Source organism: Colletotrichum gloeosporioides (assembly GCF_011800055.1).
Source record: "Colletotrichum gloeosporioides strain Lc1 chromosome Unknown consensus_8, whole genome shotgun sequence".
Lineage (NCBI taxonomy): Eukaryota > Fungi > Ascomycota > Sordariomycetes > Glomerellales > Glomerellaceae > Colletotrichum > Colletotrichum gloeosporioides.
Window position 1 is genome coordinate 324,191 of NW_025544653.1, and position 27,591 is coordinate 351,781.

General features: G+C 50.5%; 12 protein-coding genes across 12 annotated transcripts; 6 read left to right on the plus strand and 6 right to left on the minus strand.

Annotated features, from left to right (window-relative positions):
• Window positions 1-937: 937 nt before the first annotated feature.
• Window positions 938-2,895, minus strand: GCG54_00010427 (Pantothenate transporter liz1; the record flags this gene model as incomplete). The annotated part of the gene is made up of 8 exons (XM_045410352.1): window positions 938-1,031; window positions 1,086-1,206; window positions 1,265-1,567; window positions 1,671-1,893; window positions 1,947-2,035; window positions 2,084-2,315; window positions 2,366-2,636; window positions 2,687-2,895. 8 exons carry the CDS (start codon window positions 2,893-2,895, stop codon window positions 938-940), a joined length of 1,542 nt encoding a protein of 513 aa, XP_045270250.1.
• A 567-nt stretch (window positions 2,896-3,462) lies between these two features.
• Window positions 3,463-4,698, plus strand: GCG54_00010428 (Alpha-ketoglutarate-dependent sulfonate dioxygenase; the record flags this gene model as incomplete). Its single annotated transcript, XM_045410353.1, has 4 exons — window positions 3,463-3,549; window positions 3,606-3,994; window positions 4,052-4,126; window positions 4,176-4,698. 4 exons carry the CDS (start codon window positions 3,463-3,465, stop codon window positions 4,696-4,698), a joined length of 1,074 nt encoding a protein of 357 aa, XP_045270251.1.
• Window positions 4,699-5,327: 629 nt separating this feature from the next.
• On the minus strand, window positions 5,328-7,353 carry GCG54_00010429 (putative secreted lipase; the record flags this gene model as incomplete). Its single annotated transcript, XM_045410354.1, has 4 exons — window positions 5,328-6,113; window positions 6,170-6,431; window positions 6,489-7,231; window positions 7,330-7,353. The coding sequence occupies 4 exons, from the start codon at window positions 7,351-7,353 to the stop codon at window positions 5,328-5,330; spliced, it is 1,815 nt and encodes a 604-aa protein (XP_045270252.1).
• Window positions 7,354-8,253: 900 nt separating this feature from the next.
• On the minus strand, window positions 8,254-9,507 carry GCG54_00010430 (Aldo-keto reductase dtxS3; the record flags this gene model as incomplete). Its single annotated transcript, XM_045410355.1, has 4 exons — window positions 8,254-8,585; window positions 8,648-9,058; window positions 9,109-9,286; window positions 9,343-9,507. 4 exons carry the CDS (start codon window positions 9,505-9,507, stop codon window positions 8,254-8,256), a joined length of 1,086 nt encoding a protein of 361 aa, XP_045270253.1.
• Window positions 9,508-10,184: 677 nt separating this feature from the next.
• Window positions 10,185-10,590, minus strand: GCG54_00010431 (uncharacterized protein; the record flags this gene model as incomplete). The annotated part of the gene is made up of 2 exons (XM_045410356.1): window positions 10,185-10,477; window positions 10,533-10,590. 2 exons carry the CDS (start codon window positions 10,588-10,590, stop codon window positions 10,185-10,187), a joined length of 351 nt encoding a protein of 116 aa, XP_045270254.1.
• Window positions 10,591-11,588: 998 nt separating this feature from the next.
• On the minus strand, window positions 11,589-13,061 carry GCG54_00010432 (uncharacterized protein; the record flags this gene model as incomplete). Its single annotated transcript, XM_045410357.1, has 1 exon — window positions 11,589-13,061. The coding sequence occupies one exon, from the start codon at window positions 13,059-13,061 to the stop codon at window positions 11,589-11,591; it is 1,473 nt and encodes a 490-aa protein (XP_045270255.1).
• Window positions 13,062-17,603: 4,542 nt separating this feature from the next.
• On the plus strand, window positions 17,604-19,327 carry GCG54_00010433 (putative MFS-type transporter; the record flags this gene model as incomplete). The annotated part of the gene is made up of 2 exons (XM_045410358.1): window positions 17,604-19,080; window positions 19,131-19,327. 2 exons carry the CDS (start codon window positions 17,604-17,606, stop codon window positions 19,325-19,327), a joined length of 1,674 nt encoding a protein of 557 aa, XP_045270256.1.
• Window positions 19,328-20,577: 1,250 nt separating this feature from the next.
• Window positions 20,578-20,979, plus strand: GCG54_00010434 (uncharacterized protein; the record flags this gene model as incomplete). The annotated part of the gene is made up of 1 exon (XM_045410359.1): window positions 20,578-20,979. The coding sequence occupies one exon, from the start codon at window positions 20,578-20,580 to the stop codon at window positions 20,977-20,979; it is 402 nt and encodes a 133-aa protein (XP_045270257.1).
• Window positions 20,980-21,514: 535 nt separating this feature from the next.
• GCG54_00010435 (putative cytochrome b5) lies at window positions 21,515-22,010 on the plus strand (the record flags this gene model as incomplete). The annotated part of the gene is made up of 3 exons (XM_045410360.1): window positions 21,515-21,627; window positions 21,678-21,813; window positions 21,864-22,010. The coding sequence occupies 3 exons, from the start codon at window positions 21,515-21,517 to the stop codon at window positions 22,008-22,010; spliced, it is 396 nt and encodes a 131-aa protein (XP_045270258.1).
• Window positions 22,011-22,524: 514 nt separating this feature from the next.
• Window positions 22,525-24,252, plus strand: GCG54_00010436 (Aldehyde dehydrogenase; the record flags this gene model as incomplete). Its single annotated transcript, XM_045410361.1, has 3 exons — window positions 22,525-22,754; window positions 22,819-23,214; window positions 23,271-24,252. Coding segments are annotated over 3 exons (1,608 nt in total), but the record flags the coding sequence as incomplete, so codon positions are not given.
• Window positions 24,253-24,304: 52 nt separating this feature from the next.
• On the minus strand, window positions 24,305-25,660 carry GCG54_00010437 (uncharacterized protein; the record flags this gene model as incomplete). The annotated part of the gene is made up of 1 exon (XM_045410362.1): window positions 24,305-25,660. One exon carries the CDS (start codon window positions 25,658-25,660, stop codon window positions 24,305-24,307), a length of 1,356 nt encoding a protein of 451 aa, XP_045270260.1.
• Window positions 25,661-26,198: 538 nt separating this feature from the next.
• Window positions 26,199-27,549, plus strand: GCG54_00010438 (uncharacterized protein; the record flags this gene model as incomplete). The annotated part of the gene is made up of 3 exons (XM_045410363.1): window positions 26,199-26,363; window positions 26,427-27,450; window positions 27,503-27,549. The coding sequence occupies 3 exons, from the start codon at window positions 26,199-26,201 to the stop codon at window positions 27,547-27,549; spliced, it is 1,236 nt and encodes a 411-aa protein (XP_045270261.1).
• Between the last annotated feature and the right edge of the window lie 42 nt (window positions 27,550-27,591).

A 27,591-nucleotide genomic window follows, 5' to 3' on the forward strand; every position in this document is an offset into this window, starting at 1 on the left:
GATTCCTCTCTCCATCGTCGAATTACTTTGGCTTACATCTCGCTGCCTTGTGGTCGTCGTCGTGTCTCTGGGCAAGGTTACATTGGGTTTGCGCCTGAGGGGGCCACAGAACGGGGCAGAGAAGAGAGCGTGTGCTCTACATGCAGGGGAGGAATGACGCATGTGACAGAAGACAAACACTCCCACTCGCGGCGAAGGAAAATTTTGCCGCATAGGCCACCCCCGTGAGCAATCTCACTACTAATATTTGGCAAATTCTGTGTAGATGATTGATGTAGTGTCTAGGTTTGATAGCGCCGAATGAGCCTGTTATCTGAATTGTGCAGGGCCGTGAGGACACGATGACGGTGCCCAGAGGTTCTCCCAGCAGCTGTCCCCCGTGTGTTACCCTACTTACCCGGTTGCCCGCGGAAGGTTCAGTGGTCCGCTGTAACGTCACAAGTTAAACATCCCTCTCCATCGCGCAGACTTGATGATTATTCGAGGACCAAGAGCTGAAGTAACCCCGACCTGGAACTGGTCCGGTACTTTAGTCCATGACCGCCTCTGCCCCGCCTCCCAATCGTCCGGTTCGACACCGGTAGCGGCAGCTAGAGCGGGTCTTGTCAATCGGCTCTGCCACGTGTTGATGGAGCATCGCTGCTCCGAAAGCTGCCGATTAGTCGGACCCGCCTTCCGACAATTGTCTCGATCTCTCACGCCGTCCCATGTTCACCGTCGTCTGCAATCGCGAAGTTAGTCGCGTTGTGCCACTGAACAACTCATGATGCTTACTTTGTCTGGTTATTCTGTTCAAACTTCGTATCGAATTTACCGTTCGACACTGTGCCTAAATGATCGTAGGCTCTCGGTACGGCTCCCCGACCGGAGATGTTTCGGGGTTGGCCGGTTCAGCCGGTTTCCATAGCCAGCACAGTGAACTAACGGATCCATTCGCTTAAGGCCGCGATCCGTCTGCGGCATTCTCATTCTGCGAGTCACTGTCGCCGACAGTTTCACCCTCAAGCTCATACAAATGAGGATTTTGCTTTCTAGACGAACGTGTTAACCTTAAGGGCTCTCGACACCCAGATCAATCAACTTACAGGTCTCTTTTGTACAGAAAGTCTAGCAGGTACATGCCGATGACTGCAAGACCACCGAAAAGGATGAGGATCTGATATCCGTATTTGTACTTCGGCGCATCATACGTCGGGAACAACACAACTGAGGTCCGAAATTAGCAAGTATTCTGACACGAAAGTATGCGAAAAGAACAGCCTACCGGGCATCCAGGCGCTGAAAGTATATGTAAATATGTTTCCCGTGGCGACAAGAAGTTGTCGTAGGTTGGCGTTCCACTGCGTGATCTCATGCCCATAGCTGATCACCACCGGCTGCGCTGCTCCGCCCGTGTAACTCAAGTAAAAGGCCGCAAGAAGTGCCGCTTTGGGCACGTTCCATATCGACAATATGATGTTCGATACCAAGACGAGTACTTGCACGAATACCACGGTTAAGACGCGATTGCCTGTCGCATCCGAGAGCCACCCTACCGAAAAGGCCGCTACAATCTGAATTGCGTTTCCTGTAGTACCCAGTCAGGTTCCTGCCTCATCAATACTTCACGCTTAAACCAGCGTCGAAACAAAACCCGGGAGCTGCGATTGGCTGCTTTTGCTACCACTTACCAATTGTCGGGAGAACATTTGTCTGGACGACCGAGTAGCCCTCAGACTTTAGATAGAGATTGAAGTACCCAGTACCAGACCCAGCTTCAGCAACCATGAGATAGGGCAGAATGAAGGCCCAAAGCTGCCAAGATGTGTAGATGTCTTTGATGGCCTTGAGTGTGAGTTTTGAAGGCGGCTTGCGACCCATCTTTTTGGTTCTTTCCAGTCCATACTCACGGTCCTGCCACCGCAGTGTCAGCAGAGAACGGTCACGGTTTGCCATGAAAGACTCACCTCTTTCTTGAGATAGAATGCTCGCGTGTTGTGCGGCAAGTCTGGAAGGGCGAAGAATCCGTACAGGGCAATCGGTATCGAGATGACCCCTTCCGTCTGTTAGTAAAAGGTTCCAACCATTCAAGCGATACTCTCACCATCCATGACGAACAGCCAGCGCCAACCCGACAGGCCTGCAGTCCCATTCATGCCAGTGTACAACCCAGCCTGCAAGTACCCGCTGAACATTCCGGCGATGGCAGCCGTCTGCTCAAACAGGGCCATGCGCTTCGCGAGCTGGGTCTTTCCGTACCAACTCCCCAAGATGCTTGCAAAGCCAGGGAAGCTGCAGGATTCGAGAAGCCCAATGCAGAAGCGCAACGCGTACAGCTAAGAGGAAGGTCAGGATACAGACTACAGAGGGGTGATAAATGACGTACAGTCTCAACGTTTTTAGCACTAGCCATGACCATCGTCAAGGCCGACCACGCCAGCTCACACGCGGGAATCCATATCGACGGGCGCACCCATTTCAACTGGATCATTTGCGCGGGTATGGTACCCAGGATGATGCCGATATTGAAGTATGTGTTAAGCAGATTCCTCTCATTCCCATACAGACCCAATTCTTCCTGCATGCCGCTGACGAATGCATTGCTATAGTTCGTCTGGTCTAGGTACTTGATGAAGTATCCCAGCAGAACATATGAACTCGTTGGAGTCAGTCGGATTTCTACCAGTTGGCACCGAGAACAGCTCACAATAGGAAGCTATCAAGCTTTTGGATGTACTTCCTCTCCCGAGGGTCATCGCCCCAAATCTTTCGAGCGACATTTGAGAAGATTCCGCGGGAAGGCTGACGGCCCTGAGCGTCCTCCTGTGCATCTGCTGATACCACTGTGTCTTGCTTCCCGTCGCTAGACATTGCTTCGGCTGAGAAGGTTTGATATTGGTACGATGGAGGCGCCATGCTGACTGGATGTTCGAAGTCGGCATTTCATATAAGCGTTCACGGGGCAAGGCCGATGGCCGACAAAGAAAAGGCAAAGACTGCATCCCGATAGCACGCCAACATTGGTTCCGATGGTGAGTTGGGCGGCGGCGGGATAAGAGTGCACAATTATTCCTTACAATCACGACGCTACCGTGGGGGTCATGCTGCAGGCGGGACTTGCGACCGACAGCCTGGGGGGGACGCCGGCAATCGACCGAGCGAGGCTCTATTTGTAAGAACCCTCGGGAATAATCATGAAAACGAGATAACATTAGATCTACCGTGTAGAATATCTTTCTCGGAGGTTTTTCATGCGCCCGGCCTGTGGGGAATGATAAGATCAGTGTGGGAGATGGGATCTTTGGCCAATGTGAGAGTTGCAGAGGGCATGACGAATCTGCGAGGATGATGTCGCGACGAGCGACACGAGATGGCGTGCTTGCAACGCTTCTCGGAGAACCTCACCCGCTCGCGTTTTTAAAACGGTTTGCCGATATTGAGTAGTGATTTCTCCAGTAAATTTCCATGGTATCGATTTTGACCATGGCCACGCAAGTGCAGACTGCGACTGAACAACTTCAGAAACTGCAATTACGTGCAGAAACTTCGATCGACTACGAGAGGGAGAAGGTATGCAGACGGAGTCGTAATATCATCTCTGAATTGTTTACTGACACTATCGATAGTACAAATATGAAAGCTACCTCCCCCATTTTACACCCGGCACTCAACCGCCTCTTGAGGAGTTCGAGCATGTTGATGTGGGGCTGAGAGCAGACCCCGAGAAGAAGAACCTTCTCTCGGCCCACGGAGTAACACATGAAGAGATTACCCCGGCAATTGGGACCGAGATTCATGGGATTCAGCTCAGTCAATTAAACCCCGCCCAACTAGATGAAGTCGCGCTTCTCGCCGCCGAGCGGGGTGTCGTTCTCTTCCGGGACCAAGACTTCGCCGACATTGGACCCGATAGGCAGAGACAGTACGGACAGCACTTTGGCCACCTTCATGTCCACCAGATGGGTGGTCAAATCAAGGATTACCCTGAGCTTCTCCCCGTGTACCGGGACTTTACGTGAGTCATTCACGATTCCCCAGTAACAGCCACCCTGCTGAACAGCATCGAACACAGTGCAGGTGCAGTAGACAACGAGATTAAAGACAATGTCACAAGTGTAAAATGGCACAGTGACATGAGCTACGAGATGTAAGTCACGACCACGTAGAGACACAAGTCTGGTACTGATGGTTTCAAGCAACGGCATGGGCACAACGACGTTCCTTCCGCTGAGCACCCCGCGATCTGGAGGTGACACCCTGTATCTATCGACCACAGCAGCCTACTACGCCTTGTCAGACACCTATCGCACACTGCTGCACGGCTTGAAAGCCGTTCACTCCGGTTTCTCGCAAGCGTCCGTGCATGATCATCGAGACCGCTACATCAGAGAGCCGATCGAGACGGTCCACCCCGTTGTGCGAACACATCCCGTCACAAAACAGCTCTCCCTGTACATCAACAGATTGTACACCAAGAAAATCGTTGGGATGAAGCAAGAAGAGAGCTCCTCCTTGCTGAACTTCTTGTTTGATCATATTGAGAGAGGGCAGGATTGGCACTTGAGGGTGCACTGGAAGCCCGGAACGGTCGTGGTTTACGACAACAGAAACACCCAGCACTCTGCGCTCAGAGACTTCCGGGTGGAGGAGGGCACGACGAAGCGACATATGCTGAGGATCACACCTCAGGCTGAGCGACCGTACTTTGAAGTGCCTTAGGTCCTATTACATACACGTCGTAGTGGTTGTTTGTAGTTTACGATAGTCGCTATTTTTGGACCCATTTCCTGAAGCGGTATGCAGATAGCACATGTGATAGGCAGAATTCTCAGCCAGATGACAGGGAATAGGGAACAACATAAAAGCAGAAATCTCAACCTACCCCTCTTCAACCCCCAGTAAAAGTGACGCCAGGTAGGTGAAACTTAATTGGAGGACATTGCTTAGAATTTGATGGAAACCAAGAAGCTGGTAACTGTAGCGCTTGACCGTCCCGTTTAGCCTTTTTGATGGATTACATTGATTACATGGGACGTGTTTGAACTCGTCGAAACTTTCACGGAAGGATGGAAACACATGGATGATAGACACGGTCCCATCATGGACGTCATGCTGAGTCGCGGGACGGATGATCAGATGAGGAAAGCCATCCTGGTCATAGTGTATTGTTCACGACGGCACAATTTTGCAAAGCATTGGAGCAAAAGATGTCTAGTAGAAGACGGCGTTCAATTAGATTATGGACACCTTAGGCTAGTAGGTATCAAACCTCCGCAACGGGTCCAACAGCCCAGCTCAATGTTCACCGCACACCCAGACATTTTCTTTCTCATCCACTTCGTCATGCTCTAGAAGCGCAGGCTTTGCACATTGTTCAACAGAAAATTGAAGCTGTCTTGGCGAAAGTCATCATCGATCAAGTCAGCGTTATTGGCCAGCACATGCAGCAACTTCCCACCATCCTTCCACTTTGGCCAGTCAATAAGTTTGACGCTCGCCACTCCAGTACCGCCTGTCGAGTCGTTGGGGTCCAGATTGTAGGCAAAGTTGAAATAATATGCTCGTGTGGCTGAGGCGGCGTAATTTGGCTTGATGCCGTAGAACGTCTGAAGTAGATCCGACCCGTGGAAGGTACCCAGAACTGGAGTCCCGTAGTCATAACTGGAAATGTAGCTCCAATTCGGGACGTCGGGTTGCACAGTTGTTGAAATGTTGAGCACCGCCCTCCGGGTGAGAGTGAAGACAGAGTCCCCAAGAATAGCCGCCATGCGCTTGAATTGTGGGTAGATATTATTGAAGCCGGCAGTCCGGAAGGGAGATCCCGCAGAAGGACGATTCTTGTAAGTGGCGACGAGACCTTTTACTTGTTGAGGTGATGCATTATTGAAGAACAGAGTTTGGAAGTATTCTTCCACCTCCGAAGTTGTGGAGATATTCGGTGTGAAGAGAGCGAAAAGAGTGCCTTCATCTTCTTGGTCTCCAATGATGAACGGCACCTTGGGGAGTTTGCCTGAGGTTGCAAAAAGCTCAGGGCTGGAAACGATGCTTTTGCCGTCGGGTCTGGGGAGATATGAAAGGGCAATCGAGCTGTAGCTCAAGAGGCCGGGAACCGAGTTTGCCGCTTTTCTCATATCCTGTGGAGTTCATTGTCAGATAATGGACGTAAGAAAAGGCCGAAGAGTTGCCTTACATCATAGGGGAGATCTCGTAGGCACTTGAGGCGATCCGCTGCCGTGTCGCAGCCGGCCGTAGACACCACCTGGTCGTAGATCTTCTGTGCCTTGGGCGAATCCATCGGATCGGTAGGTACAGCCGAGCCGGAGTTCATGATTGCACCGCGGAAAAGCGCCTTTCCGTTGCGAGTGATATTGCCGTTATTCAGTGTAAGCTGACTGAAAACCGAAATAGCCCCGGCCGATTCTCCCCAGATGGTGACTTTGTCTGGGTCTCCGCTATGAAATTGATTGTTAGTATTTCTCAATAGCTTACGGAAGGCTAAGACTTCTTACCCAAAGCTGGCGATATTGTCCTGAACCCACTCGAGACCCATTCTTTGATCAAGCAGTCCAGCATTGGAGCTTCCCTCCATCATGAGATCCTTTCCAGGCATGAAACCGAACGCTCCCACTCTGTAGTTAACAGCTACAAAGACGATTGGCTTCCCTGTAGACATGGATTCTGCTACGAGACCAGCCCCGTTGTACATTGACGTGCTCCCCAGCTCGAAGCCTCCTCCGAAGATCCAGAACATTACCGGGAGCTTATCCTTCTCCGTCGTCCCAGCTGGCCGTTGCACATTGATCGTGAGACAGTCCTCTTGTCCAACGGCAAGGTTCTTGATGATGGGCAAGTTCAGCACCTTATCTAGAACATCTGGCGGGATAAGAGGTGAGCCGAAGTTGGTGTTCAGGGCGAACTGCGGGCAAGATTCGGGTTGTTCTGTGGTAGCGTCGACGTTGCCCAAGGCTTCAGTGATGCGGACGGGGGGCTTGAATCGCAACTCCCCAACAGGAGGCTTCGCGACCGGGATTCCATTGAATGATTCGACCTCGCCGGCCTTTGCTCCGAGAAATCCTTTTGATGTGCCTTTGATGTTGGCTTGTGGCGTTTTGATCGTGACTTGTGGAGTACCTCCTTTTGCCTGCGGCGCTGCCCAAGCCAAGGAGATTAGAGAGACGAAGGCCAGCGTCCTGGGAAACATCATTAAGAAGCGATGGTGAAGAAGAAAGAATTTGGCGAACACCGGGGAAGTCTGTTCTCGCGACCTCTTTCAGGAGTTGTGGTCAGACCTAGGGGTTGAAAAGGGTCCGGGCCACGACACCTGCATATATCAACGTTAGAGCCATGCACAGCCATGTCGTCTTCGGCAATCATGGAAAGAACGCAATGATATCATATGACAGAAACCCAGAGATCTCAATCGCCTACGCTTGAGTTTGCCCAGGTAGCTTAATGTCGGATGAACCAGGTAGCGTGCGACGGGAGATGGCGGTGACTTCGGAAACTGCCGGGGAAGTCTTCGCATCGCATGGCCGAAAAGAGAAGTGTTCCTAATTTTTGACACCCGTCAAGGTCGTGGGCGCTAATGAGAGCCCTTCTACAAGTTCTTCGGGGAGGGGTTCTAGAGCTATCCCATGTGTCCCGACCGTGCCGTGGTGTTGGCCCCCTTCCGTCCCTCGGCAACTAGTGCGCAATATGATGGGCCGGCAGGTGTCATGCGCCCGCGCATTCAGATGGAGGGCGGGAAAGGGTAACGAAAAGAGCAACTTTTGTCAATGCTTTCGCCGAATACGGAATGTGGCTCAGGGAAGGATGCGGGGTCCAAGAGGGGGGATGGAATCGGGGACTCAATCCATGGATCGGCCAACATCGACAGTCAGGCCGTGATGGCTGTGAAGTTGCTGTCCATTAGATCTGTACCGCAGTAAATGAAGCTTGTTCTGTGACGGATAATGTTGCGAGGCAGACTGGGAGATCAGACGAAAATCGCCTCATCCAATCCAAGGACCAATTTTTAACCCTCCTATTTCGTAATCGGCTTGGTGAACATGGTAGGATCCCAGAGGGAAGGATGCAAAAGCTTGGATGCATTTTTAAAGCTTCAGCCAGGTCAGGGTGCGAGTCAAATTACGCAACATTCAGGAAGATTCTTGTCGGCTCCGATTGCTTCCCTGTGCTGCACGAACGGTGCGGCTCGTGAGAACGCGTTGAATAGATCCGATTGGAGAGGTTTGCTTCTTACTGCTAGCAAGACCCTGCTTCGCTTAGACTTCACTACATGTGACCAGCAATGGCCTTGGGCTGGTACAGTTCCTCCAGATATTTCTCTTCCTCTTCGGTGAGAACCTTGCCGTCCGCCGTAATGGCCTGGTCGATTCTCTCGACGCTGCTGAAGCCAATGATGGGGCTGGTAACCCGCTTGTTGATCCATGCCAGAGCCACGTGCGCCATGGGCCACTGGCGTTTCTCCGAGATCTCAATAACTCTCTTGATGATTGTGAGATCTGGTTCGACCGTCCCGTGGGATCCGGGTTGGCCCTCCTTCTCGCCCTTGCTTCGCGAAGTGGAGCCGAAGTCTGCGGGAGGTCTCGCGAGATGACCACGGCCTGGTGTCATGTATGGTTAGCCATGCCTCGTATGCTTCGTTTACTGCCCGAGGTTCACTTACATAGCGGAGCCCACGGAATAAGTCCTACGCCGGTATCGTCACAGAATCGGTTCATCTCCCGCTCTTCCTCGCGGTACAGAAGATTATAGTGGTTCTGCATTGAGACAAATTTGGTCCAGTTGTTCTTTTCCGCGACGAACTGCATCTGGGCGAATTGGGTTCCCCACATGCTGCTTGCGCCGATGTATCGAACCTTTCCAGACTGAACCAAGTCATGCAAAGCCTTCATTGTTTCCTCGACGGGCGTCCGCGGGTCGAATCGATGAATTTGCAACAGATCGATGTACGGGGTATCAAGGCGCTTAAGCGAAGCCTCGACTTGGTTGAAGATGGCCCCTCGGGAGAGACCAAACTGGTTCTGGTAATCCTTCACCTTGTTGAACTCATCGCGGAAGTTGAATTGCCGAGCCTCTAATCAATCAGTTAGAAACTCGTCTCAAATCTCGATCTGAATGACGTACCAGGTTCCTCGCCAACCGCAAAGAAACACTTAGTCAGAATAACGACCTTCTCGCGGGGGATGTTGTACTTCTTGAGCGCCTTGCCAATGGTGACCTCGGAAGCACCGTTGGAGTACACGTTGGCTGTATCCCAAGTGTTGAGGCCTCGATCGTAGGCAGCCTTGAGCAGCGGGAGCGCCTGAAAGCTCCTGTTAGTACAACCTGTCCACGCAATTGGTTTTGCATCGCACGCACATCGTCCTCGCCCAGAGCCCACGGAATCGTACGCGGGTCGCCAAAGCTCATGCAGCCAAAGATGGGAACTGAAACACGAAGTCCGGACTTTCCGAGTTGGCGGTACTCGACTTTAGTGCTCTCGAGCGACTCCTTCAAACGCGCGGGAAGCTGCTTGTTGGCCATGATTGCTGTATCTCTTGTATCTCAAAGGTCAGGATCTGCGTAATGTGGCGTTCGGTTACTGATACCAGTCAGCACTTAATCTTATCGCAGGAGCAGATCTGCCGAGCGGGGAGACGTCGAACATATATCTTGTCCATCCCATTCTCAACGTCATTAGGGCCCGATCGCGCCATCAAGAGGGGTCACAGCGCGGGTAGTGGACGGCACCGAAATGGCGAACAGCTACCCCGCATTGCGCTGATCAGTGTCTCTCTGCCCCTCAAATGTGGGAATTTGCTAGCTGTTGATGCGTATCGCTGACATCAAATCGCATTATTGATCGGAGTTAGCGCCGATTGACCTGTGGCTGCCATTGTCATAATGCGAGTTGAGAATTACCTTGATAGTTGATTGGTAATGGCTTCAAGGAGACTGGGTTCATTATGGAGATTGGAGCTCTTAAGTCCGACCATGCGTCTTTCGGATTCACCGGTAGTTGAAGTGACTTTCCTCAACGTTTCAAAGCGGCCAGTTCACAAGCGCTCGACTTCCCGTCCGATAACACGCATTTCAGATGTGTATCAAGAATCCGGCACGGAATTTCTCATGCTTCCAATAAACCTATCAAGGTAACCAGATGAATAATGGACTGGGAATATTCTACTTATTGAGGGTTAAAATGTGCTTTCAACAACTGTTTAACTGAAGCATTCGTCAAAGGTGCCAACAAAAGGGCCTGCTCCACTGGGATCGTTGTTGGGCTCGCAAGCACCTCGGGCACTACAAGTGCCTCTTCCGTTATTACACGCCGCGCCAGCGTTGACCTTCGCGTTTTGGTTACCCCCGCCGAGGATGAAGTCGTCAACTTGAGATTGTCCGCCGCCGGTTAGACATTCCTTGAAAGTCCCCACGAAAGGTCCAGCGCCGCTTGGGTCGTTATTTGGCTCGCATCGCCCGCCCTTGCAAAAGCCACGGCCATTATTACAACTTTCTGCCTCATGGTTAGCTAATGAAACAATACCGCTCCTGTCGAAAAGAAATCTTACGAGCAAAAACGGGGCTCATCAACAGAGCCAACAAGGCGGTTGCGGAGGTGAGTCTCATCTTGACGGAGACAGAGCTCAGTGGACGGCGATTACCGGCGTAGAATTATTGGGATTAGGAAGTTTGATGAGGTGCAAGAGGAAAGGCTATGTTCGACTGAAGACCAGCTTCTGCTTGGCGATGAAACAGATGAGTTGCTGAAGACTACGAGGGGACAATTAAAGGATGCTGGAAAGAGGCTATGGATGGCTTATTTAACTGGCCTCGAAAAATTAAAATAGATAAAAAGCTGTCCTGTAACCACTGGTCACAGGAAAAGATCACGTCCAAACACATGACGCGAAGGTAATGATGGGCAAGCCATTGATCCGATGGCATGTTTAAGGTTTGCTGGGATATCCAGGACTGTCATTGAGATTTGTCGCGCTGTCACAAGTCTCACCACGCTGATTTGAGACCCTCAGGCGTGTGTGGGAACGGCGTAGTCCGGGGTTTTGCACGCGACGTCAATCCTCAGTCTCATAGGCTTTAAGATGCCATGCTATGATCCGACGGAAGCTTTGGTGTTTAAATGATCATTGGTTGGTTTGATTTGAACTTGAGATCAAGGTCGCGTGGTTCAATTAGCTCCGTGTCTATTATCATGGATTGGCCGTTTCAGCGATCAGGGGCTGCGACTGCTTCAGAACTGCAACACACGGATAGCTCCGCTTTGGAGATGCTTAACAGGACCCTTCACCTTGTTGCGCCATGTCAGTATCAAATCATAAGGTAATCAAGTGCTTCACATTCACTGTCGCTGCTTCTAATGCACTCAGCCTACGATTCCGGGATATGAAAACCAACGCCTAAGATAGGTAGATTTCTGCCAAGAGAGTTGTAGGCATGCTCCGCCTGCGTAGCAGGACTCCTTCATGGAGTCCAGCAGGACATTTCATGAACTACAATCATTGATAATGCTGGCAAAGGGAAGTCTAATGGAAACCCGATTGCTGGTCCCAGCCTTATTTGAAAATATGTAAGAGTACTATAATCGCCATTGTTGGAATACTTAATACTTAATCAAACAAGAATGACGACATGCGTTGCTTTGCTTCGTCATCTTTCCAGTCGACCAAAGCCCGTTCCTTCGATTCTGCCATCTTGATTTGTACCAGAGGCTCCATAGCTTCCTTTTCGTCGTCAGTGAGAAGATGAATCCTCGTCCTCCAAAGTTGCTCGGTGGGGACCTCTGCATCCCTCACACCGAAGAATGGCTCGTCCAGATATCTCCAGTAAATGCTGTCGAAACCCCAACTACTTTGGGCAGCGTAGTTCAGCCAGAAGCGGCCCGTCTCCCAACTATCCCGCATGTAAGTTGACAGAAGAAAAGAACCTGGTTCCATCTCAATTTCCGCCTCTCGCAGTGCCGAAAGCCACGTTTCTAATCGTCTTCCATATTCATGTGCCCACTCTACTATACCGTTGTGCCATCTTTCCGGCCAGTCAAGTAACAACCACCAGGGAGAATCCAAGACAAATTGAGTCGGCGCGGCATATGTAAACTCCCAGTCAACGACACCGGCAACAAGATCGCTGTCATCAACCAGGACATTGCCTGGCTGAAAATGATCGTTCCAAAGGCGAAACGATCCCGAGCCTGGTGGCATCGATAAATTCGATCTACTAGTGATGGAGCGATCTGACCAGTCATCTTCAGCGAAGCCAAATTTGGAGAGCCGGTGTTGCTTGGCCAGTCTAAGAAATAGTTGTCGAGCAACGTACTTGCACCGGCAGTCATCTTCCGACGACACCATGTCGTTGTGTTGAAAGACCAGTGTCGCCATATGCATTTGGGCCAGAACCACGTACCAATCATCTGTATTTTGATACGTGGAACCTGTGGGTGGCAGTATCGACTCAGGGACGTTGGATAATTGTACCATAGTGGACATATTGGCTGTGATGGGGCGCCCTAGCACAGCACATGATCCGGGCGTTGTGCTGACCAAAGATCCGATGACAGGAAACGAGGGCTGTACAATCTGGAGCACGCATCGCGCTATGCGTAAATACAGTATTCCAAGCCTTTCGTCTGAGATATCGGGGCGTAAGACTGGTGGGTCGTTCAGATGTGTTCGCGGCGTCTCCAAGAAATCGCGCATGTCCCTTTTGTTACCAAAGTCTTGCATAATGGCGAATGGTCCGATCTCAAGATCGAGTCCATGATGATGGACTTTTGGGATGGGCAACTCAGACTGTCTGGAGAGGTAGTCGGCTGTAGCGGCTTCTAAAGATAATTTCTCTGCACTGAATCCAGTTCTGTCCGTGAGAGGCAAACGAACCAGAATCCTAAGAGAAGAACCTCCGAGTCGGATGGGGTATGAGACATGTGAACCGCCGATGTAGATTGGGAACGATATCATCGCAGATTCCTCAAACATACGCTCAGCGAAAGCTGTGACTTTACGGTATCGGGAGAGCGATCTGGCTTCTCTCACCGCTCTCTCCCAAGCCTCGTCTTTGCGGTCCCAGGCGTCGTTGTCGGGCATCTTTACTAACAATGCATGTGTATTGGTGGGGCGATTTGCTGAGAAACGGACAAAAAAGTGTGTTGGGGCATTGAACAAGAAAACGAACCTCAAAGGCGGAGGCAACAGGCAAAGCATTTGTACTTATGTGCTAGCCAGAAACCGACCTGGTATGGTGACCACCTGCCCTGCGTGCCTTGCATCTGCCATCCACCTGCGGGGATGTGGCACAATCCTTGGCGAATTGAATTCACCGCCTCTATAGATCAGTGCCTACTTTTAGGATTGAAGACACTATTTTTACGTTCCGACCATTACAGTAGCTGCGGAAAAGCATTCGAAGCCTGGTAAATCACAAAAAAATGCGCTACGGAAAAAGAACTACGAAGGAAAATTGTCTCTACTTACTCGATGCGGCTTGTCATGTTCGTCCTCATTTATTTACCGCCTGGTCAACCTTACCGCAGCGAGCTACGGGATTAGAAACAAAGATGAATGATCGCTGTGGAATTCCTAGTTGAATTGTGGCCCTATCGATGATTTTTGTGAAGTAATTTTCAACCTCAACTAAAAAACTGCAATGCCCATCCTTCCATGGTAAATAACTTTACTCCACGGGTATCCACGTATCCACGTCTTGAACCATGCTCAATCTTGTTTCTTTTCTTTGTTTGTTGGTGATTTGAGAGACATAATGAACAAGTTACACTATACTCTTAGACAACTGTTCACTTCAAGCATTGGTGGGGTCGGGGGCGAGTAAGGAAATGCTCTCACGGAACACTGTTCATAATCCAACACGCAGCTGTTCACCAACATGTATATCGAGAGGCAAAGACGAGATATATGTATTAACATACAGAAAGGAGGTTGTTGAGGTTTGAAATAGTCTCGACACCCTTAGATCAAACCCCTATTTTCATTCCAAACCGACCAGTCAATCAATTCATCATCAAACCAATCTCCTGATATTTCTTCAAGTAAGCTGTGGCTTGCATTCATAACGTGTTAAAAGTCTGATATGGATCAATGTTACTAACCTTTACAGAATGTCTTCCAGCAAGCGTGACGAAGAAGTACGAAGAAGCGACGGATCGGACCAGTTCCACTATGGAGAGTCAATGGCGGAGCTTACCTACAGATCGGGTGATATTTCACATGAGCGGGGCAAGAAGAAGGAAGAGAAAAGACGCGCAAGGGAGGAAGAGGAAAGAATAGCTGTAGAAGAAGCGAGGAATGAGTATCTTTACGACACCAAAAACGCGACTATCAAAGCAGGCAAACATGCTCAGGGACGACGAGATAAGGACAAAAAGCAAAGCGACCAGAAAGGACAGAAATCCTAGTTGCTGCTATTTGTTTGACGTTGACCATTGAGTCTCTACTACGATGCTCGGAAACACCTGTATTGTGCATTCCTCCTACGGATCTGTCATTACCCTCATATTAGCCCGTGCCTTGCCAGAGGCTCACATTCGAAATTAGTCCTTCCTTATAGTAATAGAACGACTTCTAATTGTTCTGAGATAGCATATCTATGATTGACCTGTTGAAAATTGCACAGTGAATATTGCACAAGTATGCTTGCAAGACCCACGTGCTACCATCATGCATAGTAGATATCAGTCGACAGCAAACAGACGGCCGCCATGAAAACCTTGAGATTGATGACGGCAAGAGGACCAGAAACCTGGTGGATGTCATTGACGCTAAAGTTATCTTCGACCGAGAACACAATATTTCTTTGCTTTATTCCAACTTTCATCGGTTGCGCCAGTGCGTACGTAGGCGAGAAATTCTAGCCGACACAACGCGGCGTGCAAGGGTTCGGCACGGAGTTTCTTGCCGTTTAGTCTGATCAGCCTCGGTTGATGACCGACTAACATGTGAGATGGCACTGAACTACCGTCGGTATGGGGATGTTCAGCGATAATTATGGTTTATGACGTGATATTTACATATATAAAAAGAAAGAGATTACGCTGATGCATTTTCGTGGCCAATATATCGGTAGCGTGAGTAAGATCTTTGAGACTATGTACGCCCTGAAAGCCCTAGATGTAAACCTCTGACAGTGGAAAATAGGCAGACACCACATTCATATGTATGCCAACAACGTCTACAGGCGTGTATGGCGGAGCTCAGGGCACTTTGGCGTATTACAACCAATCACGGTCTGTTCCCCAAGGATATGAACACCCGCCAACATCTGCGGAGCTTTATAAATTTCCATGGGTTCCAAAATCACATCCAACAAACCGCCATTACCTGGTTGAGACTACGAGGCCAATCTTGACTGTGGCGGATGCGGCACAGACTAAAAGCGACTCCAAGTTTAGGCATCTACCGCTTTCACTTGAACCTTTTCAGGAAGGTCCCAGTGACATTAGAGATGTCGTTTCTCGTAAGCGAGCACTTGCAGCCACTCGCAATGGGCCATTGTCTTAGTACGGAGACTTCGGTTGGCGCTGACGCTTGCTCTGTAGGTATACAGGCTCTGTATGGCTGTGCCTGGAATACGAAGTTATTGTCGAAATGCTCCAGGGTAGGGGTGGTATTTAAAGGCACTCTTGCCGTCCCACCTTTGACTACCTTATTTGAATGGGAAAGACTCTTCCGAAACCTGCCAGCACTCGACTTTTCACAACCATGACACTCGCACCCACTTCAACTGTCGCCTTATCGTCAACCACAGGAGTTGGAAAGGATGCCCTCATAGCTCCGTTCAGGTATCCTTGGGACTGCGCTGCTATTCGAGAGGCTGCATCGTGGATTCACGTAGACGGGACGACAAAAGGGACCACTGATATAGCGTTTTCAAATTTGGCCAATCCGCGCATCTCAGCATACCAGCCATTTCAATGGAAGCAAAATGACGGATGCAGGCAATTGAATTTCAGTCCTGCAGTGTGTCCAAGTGGCTGGGTAGCACATCTCCTGGCTACAACAACTACATCTTCTACCACGCTATCCACAGCATATTGCTGTCTGAGGTCAGCTCTATCACCATGTTGACATCCTCATGGATCGCCTGAAGTTACTGACGATGCTCAGCAATTACCGACTAGTTACAACTACCACAGACATACTACCAATAGAGACCATGTATCCGGTATGTCTGGGGTGCCCGGCAAAGCGATTGCTACGACAACCACAGCATACCGACCTGAGGGATATCATGGCCTTACTGAGTTCTTGGTTCTGGTTACAGTCATTCCTTCAGTTATAGGAATCATGCTGTGTGGTTGCTGTGTGTGGTGTTGTGTGTCGAGTCGCAGAGACAAGCGGAAGAAAATGGGTGCTTACGCCGAGCCATTGCCTACGGTTAGGCGCACACAGGGTGAAGTCGAAGAAAAGTAGGCGATTTAACGGTCCTTACTGGTTTTTGTGGTACGCGGCAGGTGTAATGTTCATTATGGGATCGGGCAAGTAGTATGATGTACGATGTGGGATATCTTTGAGTGAAGCTTTCATCTGGCTTATCAGGGCTGTTAGCTCTATTGCTGGCAATCAATCACCCACTTGCTCTAGTGCCTTTGAAACATCTGACATGGAATACGAAGCCAATGTTTCAGCTTCTAATGATACAGCGCTGGTACGGCAGTCAAGCGGGCCGCTCTCAGTGATGCCTTGTGGCGGTGATAATGTGCTCCGTGTTCCGGGGGAATACCGGGGCGTCGACGGGATAGACCCATCTCCACGGAAGTCATGGGGTCATACGGGGCCGTCGAATTCGGGCCGATGTTGACCCAAGAATTCAGGGCCGGAGGCGGTCCACGGGTTCTGGGCCTCAGGCTTGAAGCTTCGTGAGACCAAACAAGGTTAAGGGAGATTCCGCTTAGATTACAATTGTCAAAATTCAGCCGAGAGACTTTCCGTCTAGAAACAAATAAGGTTCGCGTGTGGTTGCAATTCTCTCATCGCCAACTTGGTTATCGGGCACCGCGATGAGGGCTACTGCAGCTTACTTCGGTAGCTTGATAGTGCTAGCTTCGTCCCGCGCATTCCATGCACAACTCGGGCGATGAAGTTGACTATCTCGGCCTGAGCGCCGGTAGTCACTGTTTAGCTAGACGTAGTGGAGATTGTCGAACGAGAACTTATCAGAACGGTACAGTGACAACGGGGCTCATGCGGGGAAGAGCGCCGTTCCTGCGCTTTTTACCCTAGAAAATTCTATCACTAGCTTCTATACGTGGCCATCCTTGGCTCCAGGATAGCTACTTCTAAAGATTACAGTTCCTGGGCAGTGACTTTTGCAGTCGTCTCGTGCGACTCATGCTGGGGTGACTGACCAGGTGGTGCTGGCCCATCTTTTTCCCCCGATCGGCCTAGCGTACGCATGGATGAGACCTCTTGATAAAGGCACAGAACCCAGTACGCAATCCAGAACATGGCATGCAGGAATCCTGCATTTGACGAACACTCATTGGGCAGTGTTGAATAAGCCATGATCCTCGGAGATTCTCGTGATATATCGTCAGCTCGCTGCACACGATTGCGTTGAATCAGGCCGAGAAGCTACAAACTCTCTTTCGTTCATTTTACATCTAAACAGCGGTCATGTCACAGCAAATGTCTTCCTTCGAGGTTCCTGGAACAGTTCAGCTCGTTGACACCCAGGGCGTTCTTGACGTGAAGCATGGAAGTGGCCAACCCAACATCGTGCTTGTTCCTCAGCCGAGCAACGACCCCAATGATCCACTCGCGTGGACCCAGAAGCGTAAGACATTCAACATCGTCTGGGTGATGATTTGGTGCTTCTTCATTGCCGCCATCGTTTCTGGTCTTTCGCCCGCCTATCTGCAAATACAAGCCGACACAAGCATATCAGTCGCCAAATTGAGTACGGGCAATGGCCTGATGTACCTCTTCCTTGGATGGGGAACACTGATCACCCAGAACTTCGCTTTGGTCTACGGGAGGCGACCAAGTCTTGTTATATCTATTGCCTTGACGACCTTCGCCACTCTTTGGTCTGCATACACGAAGTCGAGCGCCGAGTTCTACATCAACAGAATCATTCTCGGCATTGTCTCTTCCCCGATGGAGACCCTTATCGAGGTCATCATTGACGACCTCTTCTTCGTTCACCAAAGGGGGTTCTACATGGGAATTTACAGCTGGACGCTATGGTGCGGTGCTTTTCTCTGCCCCGTGGCTTCAGGATTTGTGGCCGAAGCTCTGGGGTGGCGATGGATCCAATACATCCTGTCCATCTTGGGTGGCACACTCAGTGTCTCAACGTTTCTCTTCTTTGAGGAGACAATGTTCTACCGACCGAGTGTCCACCCGGAGATCATTGGCACGGCGGGGCTCGAAGCTGACGCTGTTGACACAGAGGGAGGAGTTTTGAGTGATAGGGATGTGAACGAGACCAAAAAGCCCCAGCCTGACGACATTGGAGTCGCGACGATAAACTCTAGTATCGACATTAACGAGCCACAGACATACAGCGCTATTATCGACAGGCCTTTCTGGTCGAAATTGAAGCTATGGGGATACCAAGACTCTCGCAGGCCAAGGAACTTCAAACGAACTCTTCTGCCTTTTCATCTGCTACGGTTTGCGACTGTCCTTTTCGCGGGCCTCCTCGTCGGCGGCATCCTATCATGGTACAATGTTGTCGGCGGGTCTCTCGCCCTCATACTCGGCAATCCTCCTTACAACTTCGGTTCGAACGTCATTGGTCTTTTCTACCTGTCTGCTGTCATTGGAGTTTCCATTGGCTGTGCCATCTCTGGCTGGGCAAGCGATGCGTTATCAGTGACCATGGCGCGCAGACATGGCGGCGTGATGGAACCGGAGCATCGCCTCTGGCTGGGCATCGTGGCACTCATTGCCCATCCCATTGGATGCATTCTATACGGAGTCGGAGCATCGCTGGGCATTCACTGGGTTGGCATCGCCTTTGGATTGGGAATCATATCGGTTACGCTACCTTTGGGCACTAGTCTGGCCTTCACATATGTTCTGGATAGCTTCAAGGAAGTTGCTGGAGAAGGATTTGTGTCTGTTATTATGATACGGAATACGATGGGTAAGTCTCTCACGCTTTCGATGGGCAGCATACAAGCTAACGTACTTCAGGCTTCGCTTTTAGCTACGCTGTAGTGCCAATGATTGAAAATATTGGCCTCAGAAATGCGTTCATCCTGACGGCTACACTTGTTGTGGCTCTGTGGGCTTTGTGTGTGGTTATGATTTTCGTTGGCAAGCCGCTGAGGAGAAATGCTGCATCACAATACTGGAAGCTAGTCGAGAAGCACGGAGCTAATGCTCATTGAACACTGCAGTCTAGAATAAATTCGTTCTTAATAATTAACACGCAGAACCTTCCTCAAAGACTTCTTTGTCTCAGCAGGTAGTAGTAGTACGCCCTAGCATAATCGTAGACTCTGTCTCGAAGTCGAGTAGGATTATGTCACCATACTAGCATTCCAAATTCCTATTGGCCAGCAATCTCAATAGTCGAGATAGGCTCTTCACTCTTGAATTCTGCAATTGTCGTCAGACCTGTGGTATATGGTGTGGGAACTTTGGGTGTCAACGCCATTGCTGTGAATACAAGGTTCAAATCCTCTTAGTTATTTTCTCGGTGGCATGATTCGAAGGTTTTGTCCACGGAAACAGCCTCGGTTTACTCCGAAAACCTCTGGAGACGGCACGGTCACAGGTCTGGCCACCCTACCCTCAAGACGGCGGTCACAGCCGAGGAGGAGGGGTTATCAATATTGGATCACCTCTATCAGGGAATACGACGAAAACGTTGAAACCTCAGCCAACGGTATCAAAAGAGCCATCATATATATCAAGCGCTGATAACCCTGCTCCGCATAGGGAAGTGACAACTTCTACTATCATGGCCATTTGGTCGTATCTTTCGACGAATGTAGGTTGTTGTCAATGGGGAGGCTCTCCCATTCCGGTTATAAGATATCCATCTGAAGCTCCACATCAAAAATGGCATGCCGATCGTCTTAATCTATCTACGTATTTGCAGGATGGAGCATGCGGCTCCGATCTTGGCAACCCACTTGTGTGCATGCTTGCCCGGAGCCGGGCATATCGGATCAATGCTCACCCTCAAACACCCCGCATTATGGCGCTATGCCCGGTCCAGTAACAACATGGACCACTTCGTAGACCTGAACATCATGACGAGCTGACAACAGGTCAAGATTGACCTGCAGTCATTCATTCCTCCACATTCAGAAGGGAGCCAAGGAAGCGGCCCGCGTGGGGAGTATTCAAATGACGCCACCAGGCTAGCAATTAGATCGACCACACTGCTGCCCACGACCTGATGGGCCCTGTCAACCCCGCGTAAGTTGGCTGTGCTTCAGCACGTGGTAGGCTGACATCAGTCAACGCGGCTACCGAGAGCTTGGCACCAGACGCGTAGATAAGTAGGCGCAGTAGATATGACTTCAGGTAGTCTCCATCACTTGCCACGATCCGCAAACCAGGTCACCTACGAAAGCCCGTCACGAATCAATTTTTCTCAACTCTGCAACAACAATCTGACCCTTGAAACATGGCATCGGCACAATTCTTCAACTATCCCGGTACCGAATCCAATGCCGAGCAATATCATTACTCTCAAGCTGTGAAGCTGGGCAACATTGTCCGCACATCCGGCCAAGGCGGCTGGGATGAAAACGGCGCCGTCACTCCAGACCTTGAGAAGCAGATCACCATTGCTTTCGACAATGTTCTCAAGGCCCTCAAGGGCGTCGACTCTCGGCTGAGCTTTAACGACATTCATGCAATCCGCTCGTATCATCTCGACATGGATTCGAGTTTCGATGTTATGACGGCGCTTTTCAAGAAGCTTTTCCCCAATCACCGACCTATTTGGACTTGTATCCAAATTGGCAAGCTTGGGCTAGAGGGCATGCAGGTGGAGATCGAGGTTGAGGCTCTCATTCCTTCTTGAAGCTTTGAGGGACATGCTGGTTAATTAGCAAGGATAATGGCGTCAAGCAGAATGCAATACGAAAACCCACTGAGGTACATCCATGACTCACCATGTATTCATTTTACTTCCTTGCGATACATTGCAAGTATGACGTAAGCTTTGACGCAGGCTTTGGCATCTCCAGCTTAACCACATGGCAAATGCGCAAGGCGTTCGATAAACAGTCCATGGTTCTGGTGTCTAGACGGCGTGCGAGGCGACTTGTGTCGATTCCTGCTCTCCGTGTTCCCAAGACTCAGGCATTACGCAACGAACCAGAAGAGTCTCTAGAAAGGTACAAGGAGGATAGGAACCAACAAAGCGGGCCAATCTGTATCTTGAATAGCAATGTCATTCGTATCTACTTCATTCTGGAGCCGGCCGAAGCCGTTTCCGTATTTGCTACCACTATCTATAACTTGTAGTCCCCCCTTTGATCCAGGCCTTCAACTCCTCAAATCTGTCTTTAGCTGATCTTTACAAACGAATTCCATCTCTCTCAAATCGTATCAATATGTCCAAAACCTTCACGCTCCAAGATGTTGCTCAGCGGTCAACCGATCGTGCCGGCCTTATTGTTGTCAGTAAGAAAGTTTACGACGTAACAGAGTATGTGACCGAGCATCCGTATGTGTTCCGGCACCTTTTCACACCAACCTGTAATTTCTAACTTTCAGCGGTGGTGGCGACGACATTTTAGTTGAGGTTCTTGGCCAGGATGCCACCGAAGCCTTTCACGAAGTCGGACACAGCGAAGCCGCTAGTCACAAGCTCGAGTCACTTCTGGTCGGAAAACTGGAAGATGAGCCTCAGGTGAGCGTACCCTCGACGAAAGCTGGATATGTTGCTCAATTTCTTCCCAGATGCAAGACTCCAAGGTCGAGTCTGTTGGAGCTGCCTCATTTTGGCGACTGCCACGGAGTACGATGGACTTGGCTGTTGTCTTCCTCCTGTTGTCAGGCTCGGCAGCCTTCTTCCGATTCAAAACGGCGCCAGCCAATGATCCTTGATGTAAGATGTGCTCAAGCTAGAGGTCAATCAACCTTATCATGTCCGCCCATCCATGTGCGCCATGACTGTGCCATGTTAGACGCCCCACTAAACTGGTCCAAATTGTTACCCAATTCGGAAAGCTGAGGTTGGAGTTCAAGCCGCACGCCCTGCATCAACCCCCGCAACAGCCCACCCCTCCGCTCGAGCTCAAGAACCAGGTCTCCAGCATGTCAGAGCTACCCTGGGCATGTCTTGCGGAATGCGGGGGAGCTCTGTAGGCTGTTTTGGGGAGGCCTTTTGGTAGCTCGTCTCAAATTGCCCAGCTTTTTTCTACATCAGGAGAATAGTTTGCCATGTAGCGTCGGGCATGCGGGTCTCTGATAACGACTGGCTTGATGGTCAACTGTGTTGCCCAAATGGGTTCAATGACAAATCATTATTCGATTTGTGAGCAATTGATACTACTTGTGCCTAGGAACGCTCCAGATGGCGGGGTGGCTTAAGATGGCCAAACCGCTCAGCCGGCCATAGTCGCTGCCTGCGCGTCCTCCCACGTTTCTTTTCAGCACTGTCCTCATCGATACCGGATCACCTGTGCTCGTATACAACATTCGCATTTTCAACGTCGTCAATATGTCAGCACCTTCAATAGATCTCACTGCGCCAAATGGCACCAAGATCAGCCTGCCGACTGGTCTCTTCATCAATAACGAGTTTGTTAAGGCGACGTCTGGCTCTAAAATCACTGCCATCAACCCCAGGTAAGACAATCTCAGGAACCAAGTTTTGGTATCGATGAAGTTTTCAGCTAAGCCTATCATGTAGTGATGAGTCCGAAATCGTCTCCGTCGAAGCCGCATCCCCAGAAGACATCGACAAGGCCGTAAAGGCTGCACGAGCCGCCCTGTATGGTCCCGGCTGGGGCGACATCTCCAACACCGAGCGAGGCCAACTGATCTTCAAACTGGCAGATCTTGTCGAAGAAAACCAAGAAACCATCGCGACTCTGGAGACTTGGAATGGCGGAAAACCCTTCAACGTAGCTGTCGGCGAGGATCTTGCTGAGACGATCGCCACTTTGAGATACTATGCTGGATGGGCCGATAAGATCCACGGCGAGACCATCCCGACAACGCCGCAGAAGTTCGCCTACACACTCAAGCAGCCAATCGGTGTTTGCGGTCAAATTATTCCCTGGAACTACCCAGTTATGATGGCGGCGTAAGTTGAAAGTCTTGAAGCTCTCCGAATTTACCTTGCTAACTAGGATTCTGCAGTTGGAAGCTTGGCCCTGCTTTGGCTTGTGGTAATACTGTTGTCCTCAAGCCTGCTGAGCAGACTCCCCTTTCCATTCTTTACTTCGCTACCCTGATTGAAAAGGCTGGGTTCCCTCCTGGTGTTATCAATATTGTGAACGGTTTCGGAAGGGAGGCTGGAAACGCCCTCGTCTCTCACGAGGGCGTCGATAAGATCGCCTTCACAGGCTCCACCGCAACTGGTCGTCAAATCATGAAGGGAGCTAGTGTCAACCTCAAGAACATCACCTTGGAGACCGGTGGCAAGTCACCACTTGTGGTCTTCAAAGACGCGGACCTCGACCAAGCCGCCAAGTGGGGACATGTCGGCATCATGAGTAACCAAGGCCAAATTTGCACTTCAACATCCAGAATCCTCGTCCAACAGGAGGTTTATGAGGAGTATGTCGCACGCTTCAAGCAGATCTGTCTCGAGAACAAGGTCGGCGACCCTTTCAAGGACGACACTTTCCAGGGTCCTCAGATTACCAAAGCCCAGTACGACAAGGTTCTGGGATATATCCAGTCTGGTAAGGATGAGGGCGCCAAGCTTGTTACAGGCGGTGTCCCCCATAAGAACGTTGGCAATGGTAAGGGCTTTTTCATCGAGCCCACTGTCTTCATTGATGTGAAGAAGGACATGAGAATCTTCCAAGAGGAAGTCTTCGGACCTTTTGTTGCCATTACGCCCTTCAAGACGGAAGAAGAGGCTATTTTGCTGGCTAATAACACGTCCTATGGTCTTGGTGCGGCGTTGTTCACCCGCGACATTGAGCGCGGCCACCGTGTAGCAGCTCGTCTGGAGTCCGGCATGGTGTGGATCAACAGCTCTAATGACTCTGATATCCGCGTTCCCTTTGGCGGTGTCAAGCAAAGTGGTGTCGGCCGCGAATTGGGAGAGGCAGGCCTTGCAGCTTACACGCAAACAAAGGCTGTGCATTTGAACATGGGAACGGTTCTGTAGAGTAGGGACATATGGGTATATTTTAGTGCGGATGGACGAACATAATACCATTTCATAGTACAATCGCATCAACTCCAAGTTCCGAAAACATTTCAAACCATGAAACCTCTTCCCGATCAGCCTTCCAAATCCCAGTGAGAACATCAGACACAGAATGAAATGAAGCGAATCGTATCTCATCACGGATAACCTGAACCAAACCCAACACCGCCTTTCGATTTCTTGGTGAGGACACATGAGCACCAGCCACCAGAAGAGGAAAGATGACACAATTCAGCACCTTGGATGGTTGCTTGATGTCTAGAATGCACTCCAAACACGGAAGAACGTGCTGCTGCACGAGGGAATGAGAGACCGGCAGGCCGCATATGGCTCGGTACATGTAGATGAGTGCCGTGTGTTGAAATACCCGAATGAGTGTGAACGCGTCGTTGGCCACCGTCTCAGTTTCGGTGTCGCTCTCTGCTGCATCGGTGATTCTGGCATACACCGGCGATAGTGCAGTCTCGAAGTCTCGCACGGTCGACATGGAGAGTTGCTCTGATCCTTTGATCAGCTCATCCAGATACCATGCCAGGCGACATATCTGCTGGAAGACTGATGCCAATGAAGACCTGCCAAGAATATCTCTCCCCCACCAAACAGCTCGAGTATCTATCGTTTCCCAGATCTCCGCCTTGAAGGCAGGCTGGCCGCCCTTCAGCATGACTGATGTGAGGTCCGTAGACGCAAATTCCGAAAGGAGCATATGTATCGACTCGTGGCTGGTTTCTAGGACGGTATTGATGCCTCCCAGACTGTCGACGATTGCCCGTACACCACCATGGTGGCTTGTAGTCGACGCGGAAGCTTGTGCACACTCGAGGTACCCGTCGTGGAAGTAGAGCAGTAGTACTGCCAGAAGCAGTGTCATCAGCGACTCCTTGTCGATCTTGGCTATTTGCGTGTCGCCCAGCTCGCCTCTCAAAGCCGCCAGGCATTCTAGCCGCTTCATGCGGAGTAGGTTGCGGCTGTTACGCCCGTCTTGAAGCACCCGGTGGGCGTCGGCAATGACACATGTCGCCAGAAGCACGACTCGATGCTCGAGGGCTTGCAGAATTGGGGCGGCACAAGGTTCTGGTGCGGTGGTGAACATCGGCCATAGGCGGTGATGGAAGTAGTCGAGTGCGCGTCTCTCGTCGGCGGCCAGCGATGAAGCTAGTTGTACATCTCGGGTCGTGATCTGGTAGATGGCCGGGGCCTTGATGGTCGGACGGGTGCACCACTTGAGTCTCCGGACGCTGAAATCGCAATCAGCACCAATCTTGGCGCATCGAACGCAAGTCGGCTTGGTAAGATCGCACTTGATGCGTCTTTTCTTGCAGGGCCAGCAGGAGCCCTCGACGACTCTGACGCGGTTGGTGACCATGGTGCGATGGCTTGATCGAATTGGGAGCTGGATCTCCTTATGTTCAGATGACAGATGGATAGCTGAACTGAAGAATCATGCAGAAAGAGGGTCCGATAAGGAGTACAGAGATCTGACGTTGGTCGTTATCAGTGTTGAGAAACCCGCTCCGCAAGCCTGCCCCTCTCACCGATAGGCGATAAAAGGTTCGGCACCTGGGGGAGATGTGCGGGGAAAGGTGTGAGGATGCGTTGGATCCGGGCCGGGGTGTCTGGCCGTGAATTTGTCTGCCCGCAGGATTTGGTCCATCTTCTTTCCATAATGGGTTTAGTTGGTGTGAATTGACATTTTCTAGTCGCGACTCCGCACGTTCTACGGAGTCTGAATGACAAGTTGAGGCTTAGTTTAGGGTCTACCCCTGCATGGAGTTGCGACAGCTAGGCACAACTACACAATAAAACTGTCGTGAAGTCCGTCTAGCGAAAGCGATTGGCGTTCATTGACTTTGCCAGAGTCCAGTGAAACAAAAGTTCTGATCATCAGGGCAGTGAGAAAAGTCATGGGCACCAACATTAATATCACGGACATACCGATAGTCTTCCTACCCGCGATCACGACGAATACCGCTGTTATTGTCGTCGCAGCGCTGATTGCGACTCTGTTCATCAGCAGCCAACTATTGCAGTCTAACTCAACGTCAGGAGACTCATTAGAGATCACACAGGTATCAGGCTGACCCGTAACTTGGAGCTTTTTGAGTCTATTTATGCTGACGAACACTGAGTAGCTGTACTGTTACCCCGTCAAAGGTCTCCGAGGATGCGCTTTGCAACAAGCTCACCTAGGAAAATACGGGTTTATAGGGGACCGAACATTTTCTCTGCAGAGAGTCCGTCGTGATGGCGATAACAACGAGGGCAAGAGATACGAGACAATGTTAGCCGGGTATTACCTGCAACTTGCACTATTCCAAGCGACAGTAGAATTTGACGGAAGAAGCGAAAATTCAAGCAGAGGCGAAGTTGTAGTAAGGTGGTATGGCGGCAACACCGACTTTGGTGCAGCTACAAGAGAGGCCGGGGTCAACACCAAGGACGAGATCCGATTTCCTCTTACACCCTCCACCCAAGGCTGCGATGAGTACAGCATCAGCTTGCATGCCAGCGACGCGAAAGCATACGATATGGGCGATGAGTTGTCATCCTGGTTTTCGGAACGGCTGGGGTTTGAAACCAGATTGGCTTATATTGGCAACGGATCACGACCAGTCCTCGGCTCAATGGCGCCTCACAGCAAAGGTGGGCTCAAAAGGGCTCGGCTCCTGCAACGTATCCAGTCACTTGTACCATTCTTTTCCCTCCCGGAAGAGCGACTGGTCTTCAATGATCTGGCTCATTATCTTGTGGTCACCGAAGAGTCCAACGACCAGGTTACATCTCGATTAGACGGGGACTATCGAATGGACATCACCAAGTTTCGTCCAAACATCGTCGTGAAAGATGCATCAGGCCCTTTTGTGGAAGACTTCTGGGGAGAGTTGACGTTCGGTGGAGGGGTTCAAATGCCGCTAACAGCCAACTGCTACCGGTGTCAGAGTATCACTGTAGACTTTGCTACTGGGAAGACGGCAACCGATGATCGTGGTATGGCTTGGAAGAAGTTGAACAAGGACCGTCGAGTTGATAAGGGCGCCAAGTACAGTCCGGTTTTTGGAAGATATGGGTATTGTTTCGGTTCTTCAGTCGGCAAGAGTATGAAAGTCGGCGAAAGTGCCAAGGTTACTCATGTCAACGCGGCGAGAACCACATTTGGTACGTTAACGATATGGACTGAGTTTGAAATTGTGCTAATGATTCCTTTTAGACTGGCCGCATCTAACTACCTTCGGTCTCAACCAAACAAAGAGGTAGGTACCGCAAGATCGGCTGCAAAAGGACATATCAAGACTACTG